This window comes from Lepidochelys kempii, chromosome 3, assembly GCF_965140265.1.
Source record: "Lepidochelys kempii isolate rLepKem1 chromosome 3, rLepKem1.hap2, whole genome shotgun sequence".
Lineage (NCBI taxonomy): Eukaryota > Metazoa > Chordata > Testudines > Cheloniidae > Lepidochelys > Lepidochelys kempii.
The window spans coordinates 88,792,811-88,809,820 of record NC_133258.1 but is presented as its reverse complement, the minus strand read 5'-3'; the positions used below and the strand labels follow the sequence as shown (position 1 = coordinate 88,809,820).

The window sequence follows — 17,010 nt, the reverse complement described above, 5'->3', positions numbered from 1 at the left end:
TCCTTAGAGGTTTTTAAGGTCAGGCTTGACAAAGCCCTGGCTGGGATGATTTAACTGGGAATTGGTCCTGCTTTGAGCAGGGGGTTGGACTAGATGACCTTCTGGGGTCCCTTCCAACCTTGATATTCTATGATTCTATGATATATGCCATCATGTGCCAGCAATGCCCCTCTGCCATGTACACTGGCCAAACAGGACAGTCTCTACATAAAAGAATAAATGGACACAAATCAGACTCATAACAAGAATTATAACATTCAAAAACCAGTCAGAGAACACTTCAGCCACTCTGGACACTCAATTACAGACCTAAAAGTGGCAATTCTTCAACAAAAAAACTTCAAAAACAGACTCCAACCAGAAACAGCAGAACTGGAATTAATTTGCAAACTGGACACCATTAAATTAGGCTTGCATAAAGACTGGGAGTGGATGAGTCATTACACTAACTAAAAACTATTTCCCCATGCTAATTTTCACCCTACTGTTACTCACACCTTCCTGTCAGCTGTTTGAAATGGGCCATCCTGACTATCACTATACAAGTTTTTTTTCTCCTGCTGATCATAGCCCACTTTAATCGATTGGTCTTGTTAAGAGTTGGTATGGTAACCCCCATTTTTTCATGTTCTCTGTATATATATCTCTCTTGCTACTGTATTTTCCACTGCATGTATCTGATGAAGTGGGCTTTAGCCCATGAAAGCTTATGCTCAAATAAATTTGTTAGTCTCTAAGGTGCCACAAGTACTCGTTCTTTCTGCTGATACAGACTAACATGCCTGCCACCCTGAAACTTGTTTTAAATGTCACCTAACCGCCCTCTGGTGGCAGTTGTTGGCAATCGCATGCGACAATACAAATATGTATTCCTGGGTAAGGAAGTGTGTGGGTGGTGGGGGATATTCTATTCACTTAAAATTGGATTAATGATCAGAAAAACTCCATGGTAAACTAACCTTTTAATTGACAACATTTTGAATTATTCTAACATTTCAGGAACTTATATCAAACATACACACCTGCCTGTGTGTGTATGTATATATAATATTATGACGTTATGATGGTGTGGTATGAAGCAAAGGCTTTATTAGCATGACAAAAGGGGAAATAAGAGACTTGCCAATATTTAGATCTTCAAATTAGAGATAATGAGTCCCATATACTGTACTACAAGTACACACATTAGGAGGGGAGGGGAAAGGGACTGAGTTATATATTAATTTGCTTTCCCAGTTAAACAAAAATAAAAAAATGAGGCTCCACATATCAGCAAGACTACATTAAATAGACATACTTTGGAATTGCAGTTCTTAAAAAGTGTACTGAGCTTACAAACGGTTTTAAACATGGGGGAAAGGGGATCAAAGAACATCTAGAGCTCTTAAACACATTCCTCTCTATCAGATAAGAACACCCACACATCCTCTCCTTCCTTTGGATTTGGCTCACTACCCCATGCTTAGCAAGTGAGGTGCAGGTTATGGTGACCTCTCAGCTGGCACATATTAAGTACAGTTCTGTTTCCCTTTAGTCATACAATAAGGATAACAACGTTTCATTACCCCTTCATTGAAGATTTAAGGCTTTAGTGATCAATAGCTCCATGTCCAGTTGGCAGCTGGTATCAAGCGGAGTGTCTCAAGGGTCAGTCCTGGGGCCGGTTTTGTTCAATACTTCATTAATGATCTGGAGGATGGCATGGATTGCACCCTCACAAGTTTGCAGGTGACACTAAACTGAGAGGAGTGGTAGATACACTGGAGGGTGGGGATAGGATACAGAGGGACCTAGACAAATTAGAGGATTGGGCCAAAAGAAATCTGATGAGGTTCAACAAGGACAAGTGCAGAGTTCTGCACTTAGGACGGAAGAATCAGATGCACTGCTACAGCCTAGGGACCAAATGGGTAGGCAGCAGTTCTGAAGAAAAGGACCTAGGGATTACAGTGGATGAGAAGCTGGATATGAGTCAACAGTGTGCCCTTGTTGCCAAGAAGGCTAACAGCATATTGGGCTGTGTAGATAGGAGCATTGTCAGCAGATCAAGGGACGTGATCATTCCCCTCTATTCAGCACTGGTGAGACCTTATCTGGAGTACTGTGTCCAGTTTTGGGCCCCACACTACAAGAAGGATGTGGAAAAATTGGAAAGAATCCAGCAAAGGGCAACAAAAATGATTAGGGGGCTGGAGCACATGACTTATCGGGAAAAGCTGAGGAAACTGGGATTATTTAGTCTGCAGAAGAGAAGAAGGAGGGGGGATTTGATAGCTGCTTTCAACTACCTGAAAGGGGGTTCCGAAGAGGATGGATCTAGACTGTTCTCAGTGGTAGCAGATGACAGAACAAGGAGTAATGGTCTCAAGTTGGAGGTAATGGTCTCAAGCGGGAGGTTTAGGTTGGATATTAGGAAAAACTTTTTCACTAAGAGGGTGGTGAAGCAATAGAACGGGTTACCTAGGGAGGTGGTGGAATCTCCTTCCTTAGAGGTTTTTAAGGCCTGGCTCGACAAAGCCCTGCCTGGGATGATTTAGTTTGGGTTGGACCTGCTTTGAGCTGGGGGTTGGACTAGATGACCTCCTGAGGTCCCTTCCAACCCTGATATTCTATGATTCTATGAAATGTTAACCCAAAACAGCCAAAATTGATCACATAGGCAAAGTATGTGTGCCTATGCAAATAAGGACTGCCTGTGAGGTCTTTTCCACTAGTTTATCAATAGATGGCAGGAGAGAAATCATTCAGACCCCTGGCTTACATGCAGTGTGTGTTTGCTTTTAAATGTCTGCCATTTGGAAGTGGCTCTTTGGAATGCTGACACTGATTAACTAAATATTAGAAACAGATGAAATTGCTTTGCTGAATTAGACAATCTTTGGTGTCTTTCATGTCTGAAAGGATGGGAAATATAAGCTGCATAGGGAAAAATGTCTTGCTATGTCTATGTGTCAGATCCTATGGGTCAGCATTTTTCCAATCCAGGTGGCTAAAGTTAGGCTCCTAAATCCACATTTAGGCACCTAAATGTAAGGTGCATTATTTTGAGGAGGACTTATGGGTGGTAGGCACCTTTGTGTCAGGTGAGGGTTTCCCAGTGATCGGGAAATGGTCCCAGGTCCCAGCCACAGGCCTCTGCACAAACACCTACTCTCCCTCTGAGGGGGTCACACTTCACACCTGGATCAGTCACCACACTTAGCAATAGAATAACGCTTTTATCTAACCCAGCCAAAGCCAGGAGTAGATCCAGGTCAGAATCTCTAGCAGGGGCTACACAAACTCCCTTCCTTCCATCCCCACATGCATGGTTAGATACATAAAGGCTCTGTGATGCACACCACTGCAGTCCGCTCCTTGGGTCACTCCAACTTGTCCATGCAAACTGATGCTGGTGTGAAATGTGAGCTCAGAGTGGTGAGTCTTGTTGTACAGTAGGGTTGCCAGGTGTCCAGTTTTCAACCGAACACTCAGTTGAAAAGGGACCCTCCCCAGCCCGGTGAAAATGAGTGAGTGAGTGAGGGTGGGAGAGAGAGCGAGCGACAGAGGGAGGGGGGAAGATGGAGTGAGCAGGACGGGTCCTCGGAGAAGGGGCAGGACAAGGGTGTTTTGTTTTGTTGGGTCAGAAAGTTGACAACCCTATTGTATATTGTATGGCCTCAGCTCTCCTTTCCAGGCTCCAGTATGTGCATCTGAACAAGCACCAGTACAGCAGCTGGCTGTCCTCCAATCAGCTTCGAGTTCAGACTCTGCCCTGGCTCAGCTGTGCTGCTAGCTACTTCTTCTCTTGCTCCTCTTTCTGTGTTCTCTGTCCAAGTCTTTCCAGGGCTGGTTTTCCATCCTGCCCTCATCTGCTCATTGGCTCAAGCCTTCCCAAGTGGTCCATAATCTTGCTTTGGAGCAGCCAATTGGGTTTGCACAGAGTGTGGGGGAACAGGGGATAGGACGGAGAAAGGAAAGGGCTCTCCCAGTCCTACACCTGCCAGGATGTAAACACACTTGTCCCCAGGTGGAGGGCATACCCCCTGGCTTGGCCACCCTCATCATTGTTGTATCAGCTGGGAAGGGGGACCCTCGATCTTTGAGGACTTCAGGGTGCTTCTGCCTCACTGTGCTTGTCCCCTAGCTCCCACTGTAGAGTAATGTTCAGGTGACTCCTCCCTGCTCTTCTCTTCTCTTGTCTCAGGGCTAGATTTTGGTCCCTCCTGCTTGCCCTGCTCCCATCCTCCTCACTCTGCTCTTCCCCTGCCTCAGGACCAGGATGAGGGACAGGGTGCTTCCAGTGGGGATTCCCCCCCCATGTGAGCCATCCCAGCAGTGGGAGCCTAATGACTCCTTTCAGCCCTGCCTCCTGGCTACTAGGACTCGGATCTCTTCCCCACACTCTGTTTTGTGGCTCAGGCTGAAAGTGGCAAGGCCTGAACACGTTGCAGTGAACCAGCTTCTCCACTGTATCTGCTGACTCTGCTCTAATCTTGTATTTGGGCCATTTGGGGTATGGGATCCCACAGATGATGGGACCCAGGCTGTGTTCAGTTTGGAGCACCTCTGCTGACTGAACAAGACCAGATTGCCCAGCACTCATGGGCTGGCACCAGCATGTCTGTCAGAACTCTGTTTCTGTCTGTCTTGGGCTTGCAACGTACTAACAGCTGTGATCTGGTTTACCTCACAGAAGTGTTGGTGATGCTCATGGACCCAATCTGAGGCCCCCCCAGACTGTGGCTCCCTGGGATCCCATGGCCATGTCTGTGGGCAGCCAGTGATGCCTCCCAAACATCAGGAAATAGGGGGTGTACTACATGGAGGTGTGCACCATGTTGTTATACACATAGGTCACCTGCAACAAGTAGGAAGGCCAGTCTCTCTGCCACATTTCTGCCAAGGTCCTGAGCTCTGCTAGCAGCGTCTGGTTGCCTTGCTTGCAGGGGGCTTTGTATTTTGGGTGGTAGGCTGTCATCCTTAGCTTGTGGCTGCCATACAGAGAGCACAGTTCCCTAAACATCTGTTACTTGAAGAGCATGCCTTGGTCTGTGATCACCGCAGAAGGGTTGCCATAGGGCTGGGCAAAATAGTGCCAGAAGGCTTCTGTGGTTGCTCTGGCCATGATCTCCCTGAGGGGTATGGTGACCAGGAATATGGCATAATGATCCACCATGGTGAGGAAGTCAGATGCACTGCTCCGGCTTGGCTCTGCCTTCATGTGGTCCAGTGCTAACAATTCCAAGGGCACGTGGGTCTCCATCGGCTGGAGCGGGGCCCTATCCCCCACCTCTGGAAGAGGCACCTGTGGGACTTATGGGTGTTAGGCACTTTTGCAAATTATGTCCTTAAATATACATTTAGGAACCTGACTTGGGTTACTCTGTTTTTAAAATGTTGGCCATAAGCTATATTGTACTATTGTCTATATTTAGTAGCTGGGAGCTCATATCTCAATTTATTTTTTAGTCTTTGATGGAGCAGTTGTGAAACACTACAGGATCCGACAGGAGGCTGAAGAGGGCTTTTTTCTTAGCAAAAAGAATATTTTTAAAACACTGATTGCTTTTGTTGACCACTACACCAATAACAGCGATGGCCTCTGTGTAAAGCTCGGGAAGCCCTGTATAAAGGTAAAGTTAATTTTATATTGTCAAAATATATATTTTCAAACTAAGCTGCTGGTTATCAGATGCTAGGTTGCAAAATGATGACCTGATTCTTTGATGAAGTTGCGTGGACAGCAGAACAGTTTCATTCTTGGAGCTGACACATTCATAATAAAATACCCTGACATTTTGAACAAATAATTGTGTGGCTGCAGGAAAAGAATGTGCCAACTTGTGATTTATGAATAGTTCTGTATATTGAGATAAAATCACCAAGTTCATAACTCTAGATGTCTATAAGTATTACTGAGACAGAACCATCAGGTTCATGCTGGCAATATTTCATTGTTCGAAAAAGCTTGCAAGGGGGAGTTGATTTTTTTAAAATGTAGAGGCTCTTTGACTAGTTGTAGCATTTTCAAGACTTACACAATATCAGGTAACTGCTGCTCTTTCATTTAAAAGTTTTATTTGAAGCTCAACTAACTTTTTTGTAATAAGAGGTACCCAAGATGTGGATTTGTAGTTGTTTTTTATGTTCTCTTTTGAGTTTTTCCTTACAGAACACACAGATGATAAAGATAACTTTATTCCTCCTAGCTGCAACTTTAACTGACATTTTTAAGCAAAGATTTATTATACACACTGCTGAACAAATAGCAAAATATCTAATGTTTGTGTTTGGTTCTTTACACCAGAAAAAAGTTCCTGCTCCTTTCGATTTGTCATACAAAACTGCAGACCAGTGGGAGATAGACCGAAATTCTCTGAAACTGTTGAAAAAATTAGGTTCTGGTCAATTTGGTGAGGTGTGGGAAGGTCTCTGGAATAATACTACACCAGTGGCAATCAAAACATTAAAACCAGGTATGTCACACATCACTTTGAATTGCTAATTTTGTCAGGCCTCAGCAAGAGCCCACTTTCATGTTTTGTAAATACTCTTTATCAGAAAATCAGGCTATCTAATCATCTTCAAAGATAGGCATATTCTGGATTGAGTTTGCTATTTTGAGATCCTTAAAGATTCTGTGGCACTTTGTACTAAGATTTTATATCCTGCTTACCTAAACTCCCACTGCTCTTTCATTTGTTCTTTGTTCTTCAGTTTCACACACACAACACAAGCTCCCTGCCCCATCATATAATGTTGCTGGCACAGAATGGCTGACATTCTAGAGGTAGCTGCATTTCATCAGTAGGTGAAGTGATCATTTTATCTATAAACTGTAGGCTGTAAAAATCCTTCTGATGGATAGGTGCTATATTGCTATGAAGTTTTATTGTTATAGAATCTGTATTTGTATAAATCTCTCTGTTGTTATTAAGAGCAGTAATACAGAGTAAAATACTCTAAATAGCGATTGGAAATGTGCTAACATTTTGCATATTTATGACATACTCTACTAATTGCTGATGTTTATCTACTGTATATCCTTGTGTGAATAATGTGGCATCTGTTTGACTTTTTCTTTACTTTTAAAATTAATTTTAAGTATCCTTTGCATTGTAAAACAACATCTACCAGCAGATGGCACAAATCACATTGATAACAAAACCAAGCACAGTTGATATAAACATTTAAAAAAAAAAGAGAGAGATCATAATACATTTTCTTTCATTCACAAAGCATTTGTGAGGTTCTAATGGCTCTGATTCAGGAAAGTCCCACTGAGGGACTTAAGATTTTAGGGTGTGTGGGATATCTGTCCTCATTATTTTTCACTTTTTTTTGTTTTTTTTGGAATGGCGACATACAATTTCTTCCCTATTCTTCAAGTGCACATAATCAGTAGGCTCCTGATGATGCACCCTGGCCTCTCTGATTATTTTACAAGTATGATCCGTTATCAGGACCTTTTGCATTGTGAACCCAGGATCATTAGAAGACAACTTACAAAACAAAACTGAAAAAAAAGCTTAGAGCCCCAAATGTGTGTTATTCACCTGAAAGGACTTCATTGGGGTTTGAGAAGAGGATGGTGTCATGTTACCTTCTCTCCCCTTTAACAGATTTTGGGCCATTTTAACAGATATTCCACTTCCCTTGCTACCCTGCATTTAACAGCAGAATGCATAATGTGGCCCCTATATTTGATTTTTCTACTATATTAACTCAATATTTCATCTCTTTGTTGTCTTTGGTAATGCTGGAAGCCATCCATTTTACATAGACAAAAATTAAGGTACAGCGAGAGTAAGACTAATCTCTTTCTCTGTCTTTTCATTAAAGTGACCAGTGATCTTGAATGCCCTAACTGAATGCCCAAGCTCAAAGGTGCTCAGCATCCCCAGTCCCATGATGGGAATGTCAGTGCTCAGCACCTTTGAAAATCAGGTGGAAGGTATTTTAAGTTGAACACCCAAAATCAATGGCCACTTCAGGCATCCAAAATTAGCACCTTTTAAAAAACATTTTGACCTTCCTCTCTCTCTGCTTCAGTCTCGCCCCCTGTAAAATGGGAGTACTGTTTTCCAACCTATATAAAGTGTGCTGAGATCTGCATATTAATGATGCATTATATATTATTCACTTCTCCATGAAACAAGCTTCCCTTTTAATACTGGAATCAGAACTGATAGAGCAACATAGAAACACATCGGCCCCCCTAGTCCTAACTAAACTCTCCCTACTAATTTGTTAAAAGCTATCAGGAACGATAGGTCATTCAGTTATTTGTTTGGCTGATACCACTTTTGGTACCACTTAAATTGTACAACAAAGAAGGTGAGAGGCCAGATAATCAGCCCTTATTCCTTTCTGAAAGAGATTGGTTTTCACATGTTCAGCCACACTACTCCTTTCCACTGAGATCAATCCCTTGACTATTGATCAGTTCGTCAATCCTAGCTACATCCCCACAGTTGTCACTGGAAAGCTTGAGAAACACAGCACAGTATTACCCCATTATCACAAGGGAAGAAAATGAGGAAGGGATTTCTGCTTCAGTTTTTATGTTTATGATTGGTTCCTAATCATAGGAAAGGGCCGTGGAGATTGGTTAAACATTTGCAGCTTCACATTGGTGATTCATCAATCCCAGAAGCCACTTATTGCTACATAGATAATAAGGCAATAAAAGATGATCGCATAAATAAACTGCAGTAGATTTGTTAGATAAAATTGAAAATTTTACACTGTAGTTAGCAAAGAACTGTAGTTTATGTTGCAACTCTGGCAACTCTCCCAGACTGCTGCGCTGGGCATCACAAAATGGGGAAGAGATGGCCAGCCCTCTGTGGAGATAGAGGTGGTTAGGGACTATTTAGAAAAGCTGGACGTGCACAAGTCCATGGGGCCGGACGAGTTGCATCCGAGAGTGCTGAAGGAACTGGCGGCTGTGATTGCAGAGCCATTGGCCATTATCTTTCAAAACTCGTGGCGAACGGGGGAAGTCCCGGATGACTGGAAAAAGGCTAATGTAGTGCCAATCTTTAAAAAAGGGAAGAAGGAGGATCCTGGGAACTACAGGCCAGTCAGCCTCACCTCAGTCCCTGGAAAAATCATGGAGCAGGTCCTCAAAGAATCAATCCTGAAGCACTTGCATGAGAGGAAAGTGATCAGGAACAGCCAGCATGGATTCACCAAGGGAAGGTCATGCCTGACAAATCTAATCGCCTTTTATGATGAGATTACTGGTTCTGTGGATGAAGGGAAAGCAGTGGATGTATTGTTTCTTGACTTTAGCAAAGCTTTTGACACGGTCTCCCACAGTATTCTTGTCAGCAAGTTAAGGAAGTATGGGCTGGATGAATGCACTACAAGGTGGGTAGAAAGCTGGCTAGATTGTCGGGCTCAACGGGTAGTGATCAATGGCTCCATATCTAGTTGGCAGCCGGTATCAAGTGGAGTACCCCAAAGGTCGGTCCTGGGGCCGGTTTTGTTCAATATCTTCATAAATGATCTGGAGGATGGTGTGGATTGCACTCTCAGCAAATTTGCAGATGATACTAAACTGGGAGGAGTGGTAGATACGCTGGAGGGGAGGGATAGGATACAGAAGGACCTAGACAAATTGGAGGATTGGGCCAAAAGAAATCTGATGAGGTTCAATAAGGATAAGTGCAGGGTCCTGCACTTAGGACAGAAGAACCCAATGCACAGCTACAGACTAGGGACCGAATGGCTATGCAGCAGTTCTGCGGAAAAGGACCTAGGGGTGACAGTGGACGAGAAGCTGGATATGAGTCAGCAGTGTGCCCTTGTTGCCAAGAAGGCCAATGGCATTTTGGGATGTATAAGTAGGGGCATAGCGAGCAGATCGAGGGACGTGATCGTTCCCCTCTATTCGACATTGGTGAGGCCTCATCTGGAGTACAGTGTCCAGTTTTGGGCCCCACACTTCATGAAGGATGTGGATAAACTGGAGAGAGTCCAGCGAAGGGCAACAAAAATGATTAGGGGACTGGAACACTTGAGTTATGAGGAGAGGCTGAGGGAGCTGGGATTGTTTAGCCTGCAGAAGAGAAGAATGAGGGGGGATTTGATAGCTGCTTTCAACTACCTGAAAGGGGGTTCCAAAGAGGATGGCTCTAGACTGTTCTCAATGGTAGCAGATGACAGAACGAGGAGTAATGGTCTCAAGTTGCAGTGGGGGAGGTTTAGATTGGATATTAGGAAAAACTTTTTCACTAAGAGGGTGGTGAAACACTGGAATGCGTTACCTAGGGAGGTGGTAGAATCTCCTTCCTTAGAGGTTTTTAAGGTCAGGCTTGACAAAGCTCTGGCTGGGATGGTTTAACTGGGAATTGGTCCTGCTTTGAGCAGGGGGTTGGACTAGATGACCTTCAGGGGTCCCTTCCAACCCTGATATTCTATGATTCTATGATTCTATGATAATAGAAGCATAGCAGTGTGGAGTGGTGGAAGACTTTACCTCTGATATTTAAAATTAGATTGGACAAAGCCATAGCTAATATATTATAGATATTGTTCTGCTCTGGCTCAGGAAATGGGTGACATGGTTTAATTCATCTTCTCCATCTCTGTTTTCTATGGTGTGGTCCAGCTCTTGTTTAAGTCAATGGAAGGAGTGGGTTTGGGCCCTGTGATTCTATTATTGATATACCTTATAAAATATCACAGTATTCTACAGTAAAGACAAAGTATTGTGATAACAAGATGCTGTGTTCAGAACACTACAGCAGATTTTTCTTTGGGCAGGTCTTCACTACCAGATGGATCGGCGGGTAGTGATCGATCTATTGGGGATCGATTTATCGCATCTTGTCTAGACGAGATAAATCGATCCCCGAATGCGCTCCCCATCGACTCCGGAACTCCAGCTCGTGAGAGGCAGAAGCGGAGTCGATGGGGAAGCGGCAGCGGTCAACTCTCCACCGTCCTCACAGCCAGGTAAGTCGACCGAAGATACACTGACTTCAGCTACACTATTTGCATAGCTGAAGTTGCGTATCTTAGGTCAACCCTCACCCCCAGTGTAGACTAGGGCTAAGAGATTAACTTTTTTGTAAAAATGTCCTACCCCCATTCTGAAACCTCCATATTTTAATGTCCTAGCACATTGGGTTTCCAAAACTTACTTTCATAATTTCAGCAATCTCCATCAGATATATTGATTTAAACAATTTAAAATACCCTAATCAAAATGATAAAAGCTTAGTTTGGTATTAATAAAAATGTAACAGAAGCCAGATGTGGTAATTTACTTCATCTTAATATAAAGGCAATTGGGGAATGGCCTCTGTAGTTCATGAGTTTTGACATTAAGTTTGTTATATTCTGGGACACATACTGATTCTTCACACTTAGAATACAGAGATATAATGGTCTTCATAGACATATAGAAAAAAAAGCCAGAATTGACCATTATGTTATCTGGTATTTCCTCTTATATATCACAGGCCATTAAACTTCACCTAGTTAGCCCTGTATTGAGCCCAATGACTTGTCGTTGACTAAAGCATAACTTTCAGAAAGGCATCCAGTCATGATGAAAGCATGAAATGCTGAAAGCATCAAATGATGGTGAATCCACCATTTCTCTTTGTAGTTTGTTCCAACCGTTATTCATCTTCACTGTTAAAAATGTGTGCCTAATTACTAATTTGAATGTGTCTGCCTTCTATTTCTAGCCATTGGTATACTTTTCTCTACTCCACTTTCACACCCAATACTTACTCCATGTGAAGGTGCTTATACACTAATCAAGTCACCTCTCAATCTTTTTTTGATAAACTAAGTAGATTAAATTCTTTAAGTGTCTTACTGTAAGGCATTTTCTCCATCTCTCAAATCACTCTTGGGACTCTTTTCTATGTGTACTACATTTTTTCAACAATTCTTTTAAAAAATCCTTTTAAAATGTTTCCATTGCTGGAAGACCTCCCAGCTCCAGGAAAATCTAATTCCCAGAATGCTGCAGGAAGTGGTACTGGTGAATCTTTCCCTAAGCCAATTTCCTAACATGGTGTGAACAAACATTGAGATACTGGAGGTGTTGTTTTTAGGGCGGACGGGCGTGGGGAGTATAAAGCTGATGTCCTGTACAAAATCAGTGGGTAGTTAGATTATCACAACCTAAATTCTCCCTGCAATTTCAGTTGAATGCCTTATTCTTCCTCACTTCCTATCAAACTGTTGTCTACTATTGTACATTATTAAAACATAGCTGCATGCCACGCAGATGGCCTAGGTTTCAGTGATGAAGGAGGTGGTTTCAGAATATTTAATGTGTACAATAATGCAGGATGAAAGGTGATATGTAAATGTAAGACATTATTATCTTTGTGTTATAATGATTATTATTCCTGGTACTTGTAAACTACCAGTCGAGCACCAAACTGAGTTTATGCCAAGCTTCATTATTCAGCATTCCTTACAGGTCAGAAATATGACATTAATTATTGTGCAACTCCTTAGTTCTGAGTTAAAATGAAATAGGCCTGGGATTAAACAGACCGGTGTATGTACTAAAAATAGACCAGCCTTAAAATGATTGTTAATGTCTATATAACATTTAAAAGTGAGAAAAAAAGGCAATTGTAAAAATAGAGAAAGTAGAGGCCATTAAGCATGGTATATGCAAATAAAAAGAATTTAGGGGTGGAGTCAAATAAATACATTTTAAATCATCTCTTTTATAAATTGTCTTTTTACATAATAAATTATTCAGAAGGATGTATATTTTTACATGTCTATAAAGCACTTACACACTTTATATAAATCATAAATAAGAACAAGATGTTTGCATATGCAAGTGGCGCACATATACAAATCTGATGCCATAGAAAATTTGGGGTAAGAGTTCCAAAAGCACCCCTTGACTTACAGTTAGACTTAGGCTCCTAAGTCACTTTTGAAAATTTTACCCTAGGCCCCCTAGTATGAATGGAACTGTGTTGGGTATAGGAATGCAGTAACATGTCACAGATCTAGTCATGCTCCTCCTGCTGGATACTCAGACTATGATGAAGAGATCCAAACATTGAATCCCATGTGCTGTAGCTTGCTGGAGCTATGCAGAGTTTAGGTGCTGTGCCTGGCTTTGGGCCTCTAGGAACTCAATCCAGTACAGACCCTGTGTCTGAAACCTATCTTGGCAGTGGGGCCCCATGTGCCATTTTCCACAAGCCTCCCCGGTGACTCCTGCATATTCCACAGAATGCCATCAAAGGTCTGAGCCTTCTGGATTACAGTTTACCTCTTCAGGGGTACATAACAGTGAAAACAAACAGACAAACTATGCACAGGATTCTAAAACACAATTACTCTTTACTTAACAGCACGAGCTATACAGAAATCTAGACAAAATAATAAACACACCTGTATACACTTTTTCTGCCTCAGTTTCCTCACCACTCTGTAGTTTTTTGGGCTTGGGCAGAATCCTCTGGGGTATCTGGGATCCTTCCCTTGCAGCTCAGAGTTTCTCATCAGAGTCATGGAGCCTTCTCTAGTGCAGCTAGATTTTCTGACCATGTCTGGTACTGCTGTTACACCAGAGCTCCCTTCTACGAAAGCACGCCTGTTCTCTTCCTCTCTCCTGCCCAAAGCTTCCTCTGTCTATGAAAAGCCTTTCCCCTTCTTCCTCCTTGCTTTGCCACCTCTGTCCTTTTTTCTTGTTTCAGAATTTTTCACTCCCCCCCATCATGCAGACAAATTGGAGCAACTAGCTTCAGCTCCTTAGCATACCCATTGTTTGGTCAGAGTACAGTAGTTAAGGTTTCAGAATCACCCATTGTCCTTGGTTTGGTAGGCACATGCTGTACCCTGTGCCAGCAGGTGGTCAATTCAACTTCCATATAGCAGAACTCTTGGATACAATAATTTCATAATGATAACTTTGTAACATCAGCCAGAATTAATAAATTGTACAGACAAAAAGCTATCATAGAATAAAAGACAAAGAAGTGACAGTGTCTCCAGAGGGAATGGGGGAGGAGTTAAAGGTGATCGTTCAACACTGCATGTTGTATTATTAGGAGGATCAGAAGATGAATCCATATGGATTCTGAATCAGTTTTTCCTGACCATTTGAAAACTGATTTCTGATCCTGCCAATGGTGGATTATGGAGCCCTTCAAAATGTCAAGATGATTTGTCTATAGTCTTTACATTTACACAGGGTTTCCATTAACTTCACTGAGAGAGTCAGAAGATTCCTATTTAAACAGGAGGCTTTTGATTAAAGTAATACAGAGGCTTGTGAAACATCTTTAATATATTTTATGAATTCATCATTATTTGAAATTCTTTTATTTGGTGCCAGCCTCATTTGTGAAGATAGCATAAACTGTCATGTCATTTTTCACAACTGTTTATACACTGCTTTGACACCAACTTGGCTGTGTTGGCCAGCCACTCCCTGCTAATGTCCATACTGTTTTTATTTTCTTTCCTATGAGATGGCAAAACTATGTCATGGCCAAAATTAGCCTCATTCACTGAAAATAGTACTGCCCAAGAGTAAAACCCCAGGAGAACATTTGTCAATGCTTTCCACTTCAATCCTGGTTCTTAATGCAATCTCTCTGATCTCAGAAGGCAATGTATGTTGGACAGACAGGAAGACAAAGAAGGTCTATTGGGGCATGACTGAAAACACAGTCACTTAAAACCTCAAATGAAAGTTTTAGCAACACATTCTTGTAACTGTTTACATTGTACAGAAAAAGACAAAGTGTCCACTGGGGGCATGCAGGTGCACAAGCATAAACCATCTTGCGTTGAAAAGTTACACTAGGGACTACAGGACGCAGGCCAAGAACAGCAATGTTCAGGCTTCTGGCAATAAGAGTTTTGTCAGCCCACGAATGACACTACAGCTGGGAAATAAGGGTTCCCTTGTCACATTATTGTTTCCAGGCCACAGTGACTATGCTGACTCACCTTTAGGCCAGTCGGCCTGGAACTATAGAATTTTGTTGAAACAAGCAGTAATCACAACAACTCTAAAAGAAAATAGTAGCAGCAGTTTCTTTCTTCCGAGATTTCCTCATGTGCTCTGTTATATTTTTCTTTATCTTTGACTCTGCCTAACAGAGGCTGTGACTTTTTAGGCACTTACAGGGAAAGAGTTGCAACAGATACTCAGCAGGCTTTCTTGTGAAATATGCAGCAGAACACAATAGTACCTTCTTGGACAGTGAATGCAGTAAGTCTTAAAGTTATCATTCACTCCACAGTCTGGTCTTATTGATTCCAACTGTCCATTGGGTATCTGAGACACAGTATACTCCAGTGGGTAGGGCACTAGCCAGGAGATGTTGTTTCTATTCCTGGCTCTGCCAATGACCTGCTGTGCAATCTTGGGCAAGTCACTTTGCCTCTCTTTGTCTGTTTCCCCTCCCAACCTTTGTCTTTTTAGATTGTAAAGTCTTTGGGAATGGGATTGTCTTACTATCTGTCTATACCATACTGAGCTCAATGGGCCTTCTAGGCACTACTGTAGCAATAATAATAATCCCTCTCAGACTAGCTACCTCCATCTGCCCTGAAACCATTCCTATGACATCACCACCTCATGGACAATTGTCTGCTTCTGAAATTCCTTTTACCCATTTCCTCAGCACACTCTCTTGTTTAATCTTCTTCAGTTCATCCCAACTATTTGACATACAGTATTTCAATAATATTTAATCTCTGTGATCTTTCTCAAAGAAATCTATTGCAGTTTATTTACCAGAGGATCCTTCTAACCAAAACTGAATAAAACAAGCATTTCTGTTAATTTTTATTGGGCAAACTTTACTTTGTTTCTGTGACTTTATAAATAGCATGGAGGTCACTCTGGTGGTCGGCAGATGAGCCCTTGTTTCAGTTTCCCCATACCCTGGGCATAAATAAATCAAAGAAGGCTTTCCAATATTAAAGAGCACCCTCTTTAGAGGGTTTCATTTATTTAACAGGAAAACAACAACATGAAACAAAATGATAGTTTCAATCAGCTACTCCATTGGAACTCTGCCCCTGCAATAATCACTTTTATGTTTTAGTCCCTCTAGCCCTGAAGCACTCCCAGGCTGGATTCCCTGCTAGGAGTTTGGGTCTCTGCTGGGTGTTCAGCCGGATACCAGCGTCTCTTCCACCCCCACCCAATGTGTTGTCCTTTGCTGAGCCAGTCCCTAGTGACTCCCCAGGAAGTCCCATGCCTAGTTCATTCCCTTGGGCTGCTTTGGTCCCTTGCCTGGGAACACTTTCTCTCTGGGCCTCTTCCTTCTTCCGTGAGCCTCTGTTCTTTAGGAACACTGGGTGTAGCTTCCTGCCCAGTTCCCTGAGGAGTGTCTCTCCTCAGGAGGTTCTTCTTTTCTGGGTTTTCTGACTGAGCCCTCATAAGCTTTTATTAGGCCCACGTACTCCTTAGTTAATTAACTGTCACCCAATTACTTAGGTTCTATGTGGGTGAAACCGGACAATCACTACGTTCTTGAATGAGCTCACACAGGAAAATGATAAAAGACAAAGACACCCTATTACCTGTGGGTGAACACTTTGTACAAAATGGTCACTAAATCTGATCTCTCAGCTCTTAGCCCTCATCCTCAAAGGAAACCTGCACCACACTTTCAAAAGATGAGCCTGCGAGCTTAAATTCTTAGTTTTGCTAGACACTAAAAATGATGCTCTTAATAAAGACACTGGATTTATGGCTTATTACAACAATCTGTAATTCACTAACCCCCCTTTTTTGTCCTTTCACTACAAGGGGGCTAACAGGCCACTTCACGTTGAATGGTCCCTGATAATATATTCTAACTACTTATGCTAAACTATCTGTTCCACCTTGCATTTAGCTGTAACACTCTGAGTACCTTTCCCAGACCTGAAGAAGAACTCTGCGTAGTTCTAAAGCTTGTCTCTTTCTCCAACAGAAGCCAGTCCAATAAAAGATATTATCTCATCCACCTTGTCTCCTAATTACTTAGGCCCATAGGTGGATCTGAGTTGACTCATTCT

At 42.3% G+C, this 17,010-nt stretch overlaps 1 protein-coding gene across 1 annotated transcript in view; it reads left to right on the top strand.

The window, feature by feature from the left end:
• Positions 1-17,010, top strand: part of FRK (fyn related Src family tyrosine kinase) — a 79,064-nt gene that overhangs the window by 42,235 nt on the left and 19,819 nt on the right. The window contains exons 3-4 of the mRNA XM_073337107.1: positions 5,452-5,615; positions 6,290-6,458. Coding sequence (XP_073193208.1) covers positions 5,452-5,615; positions 6,290-6,458 — 333 coding nt within the window. The remainder of the gene's footprint in view (positions 1-5,451; positions 5,616-6,289; positions 6,459-17,010) is intronic.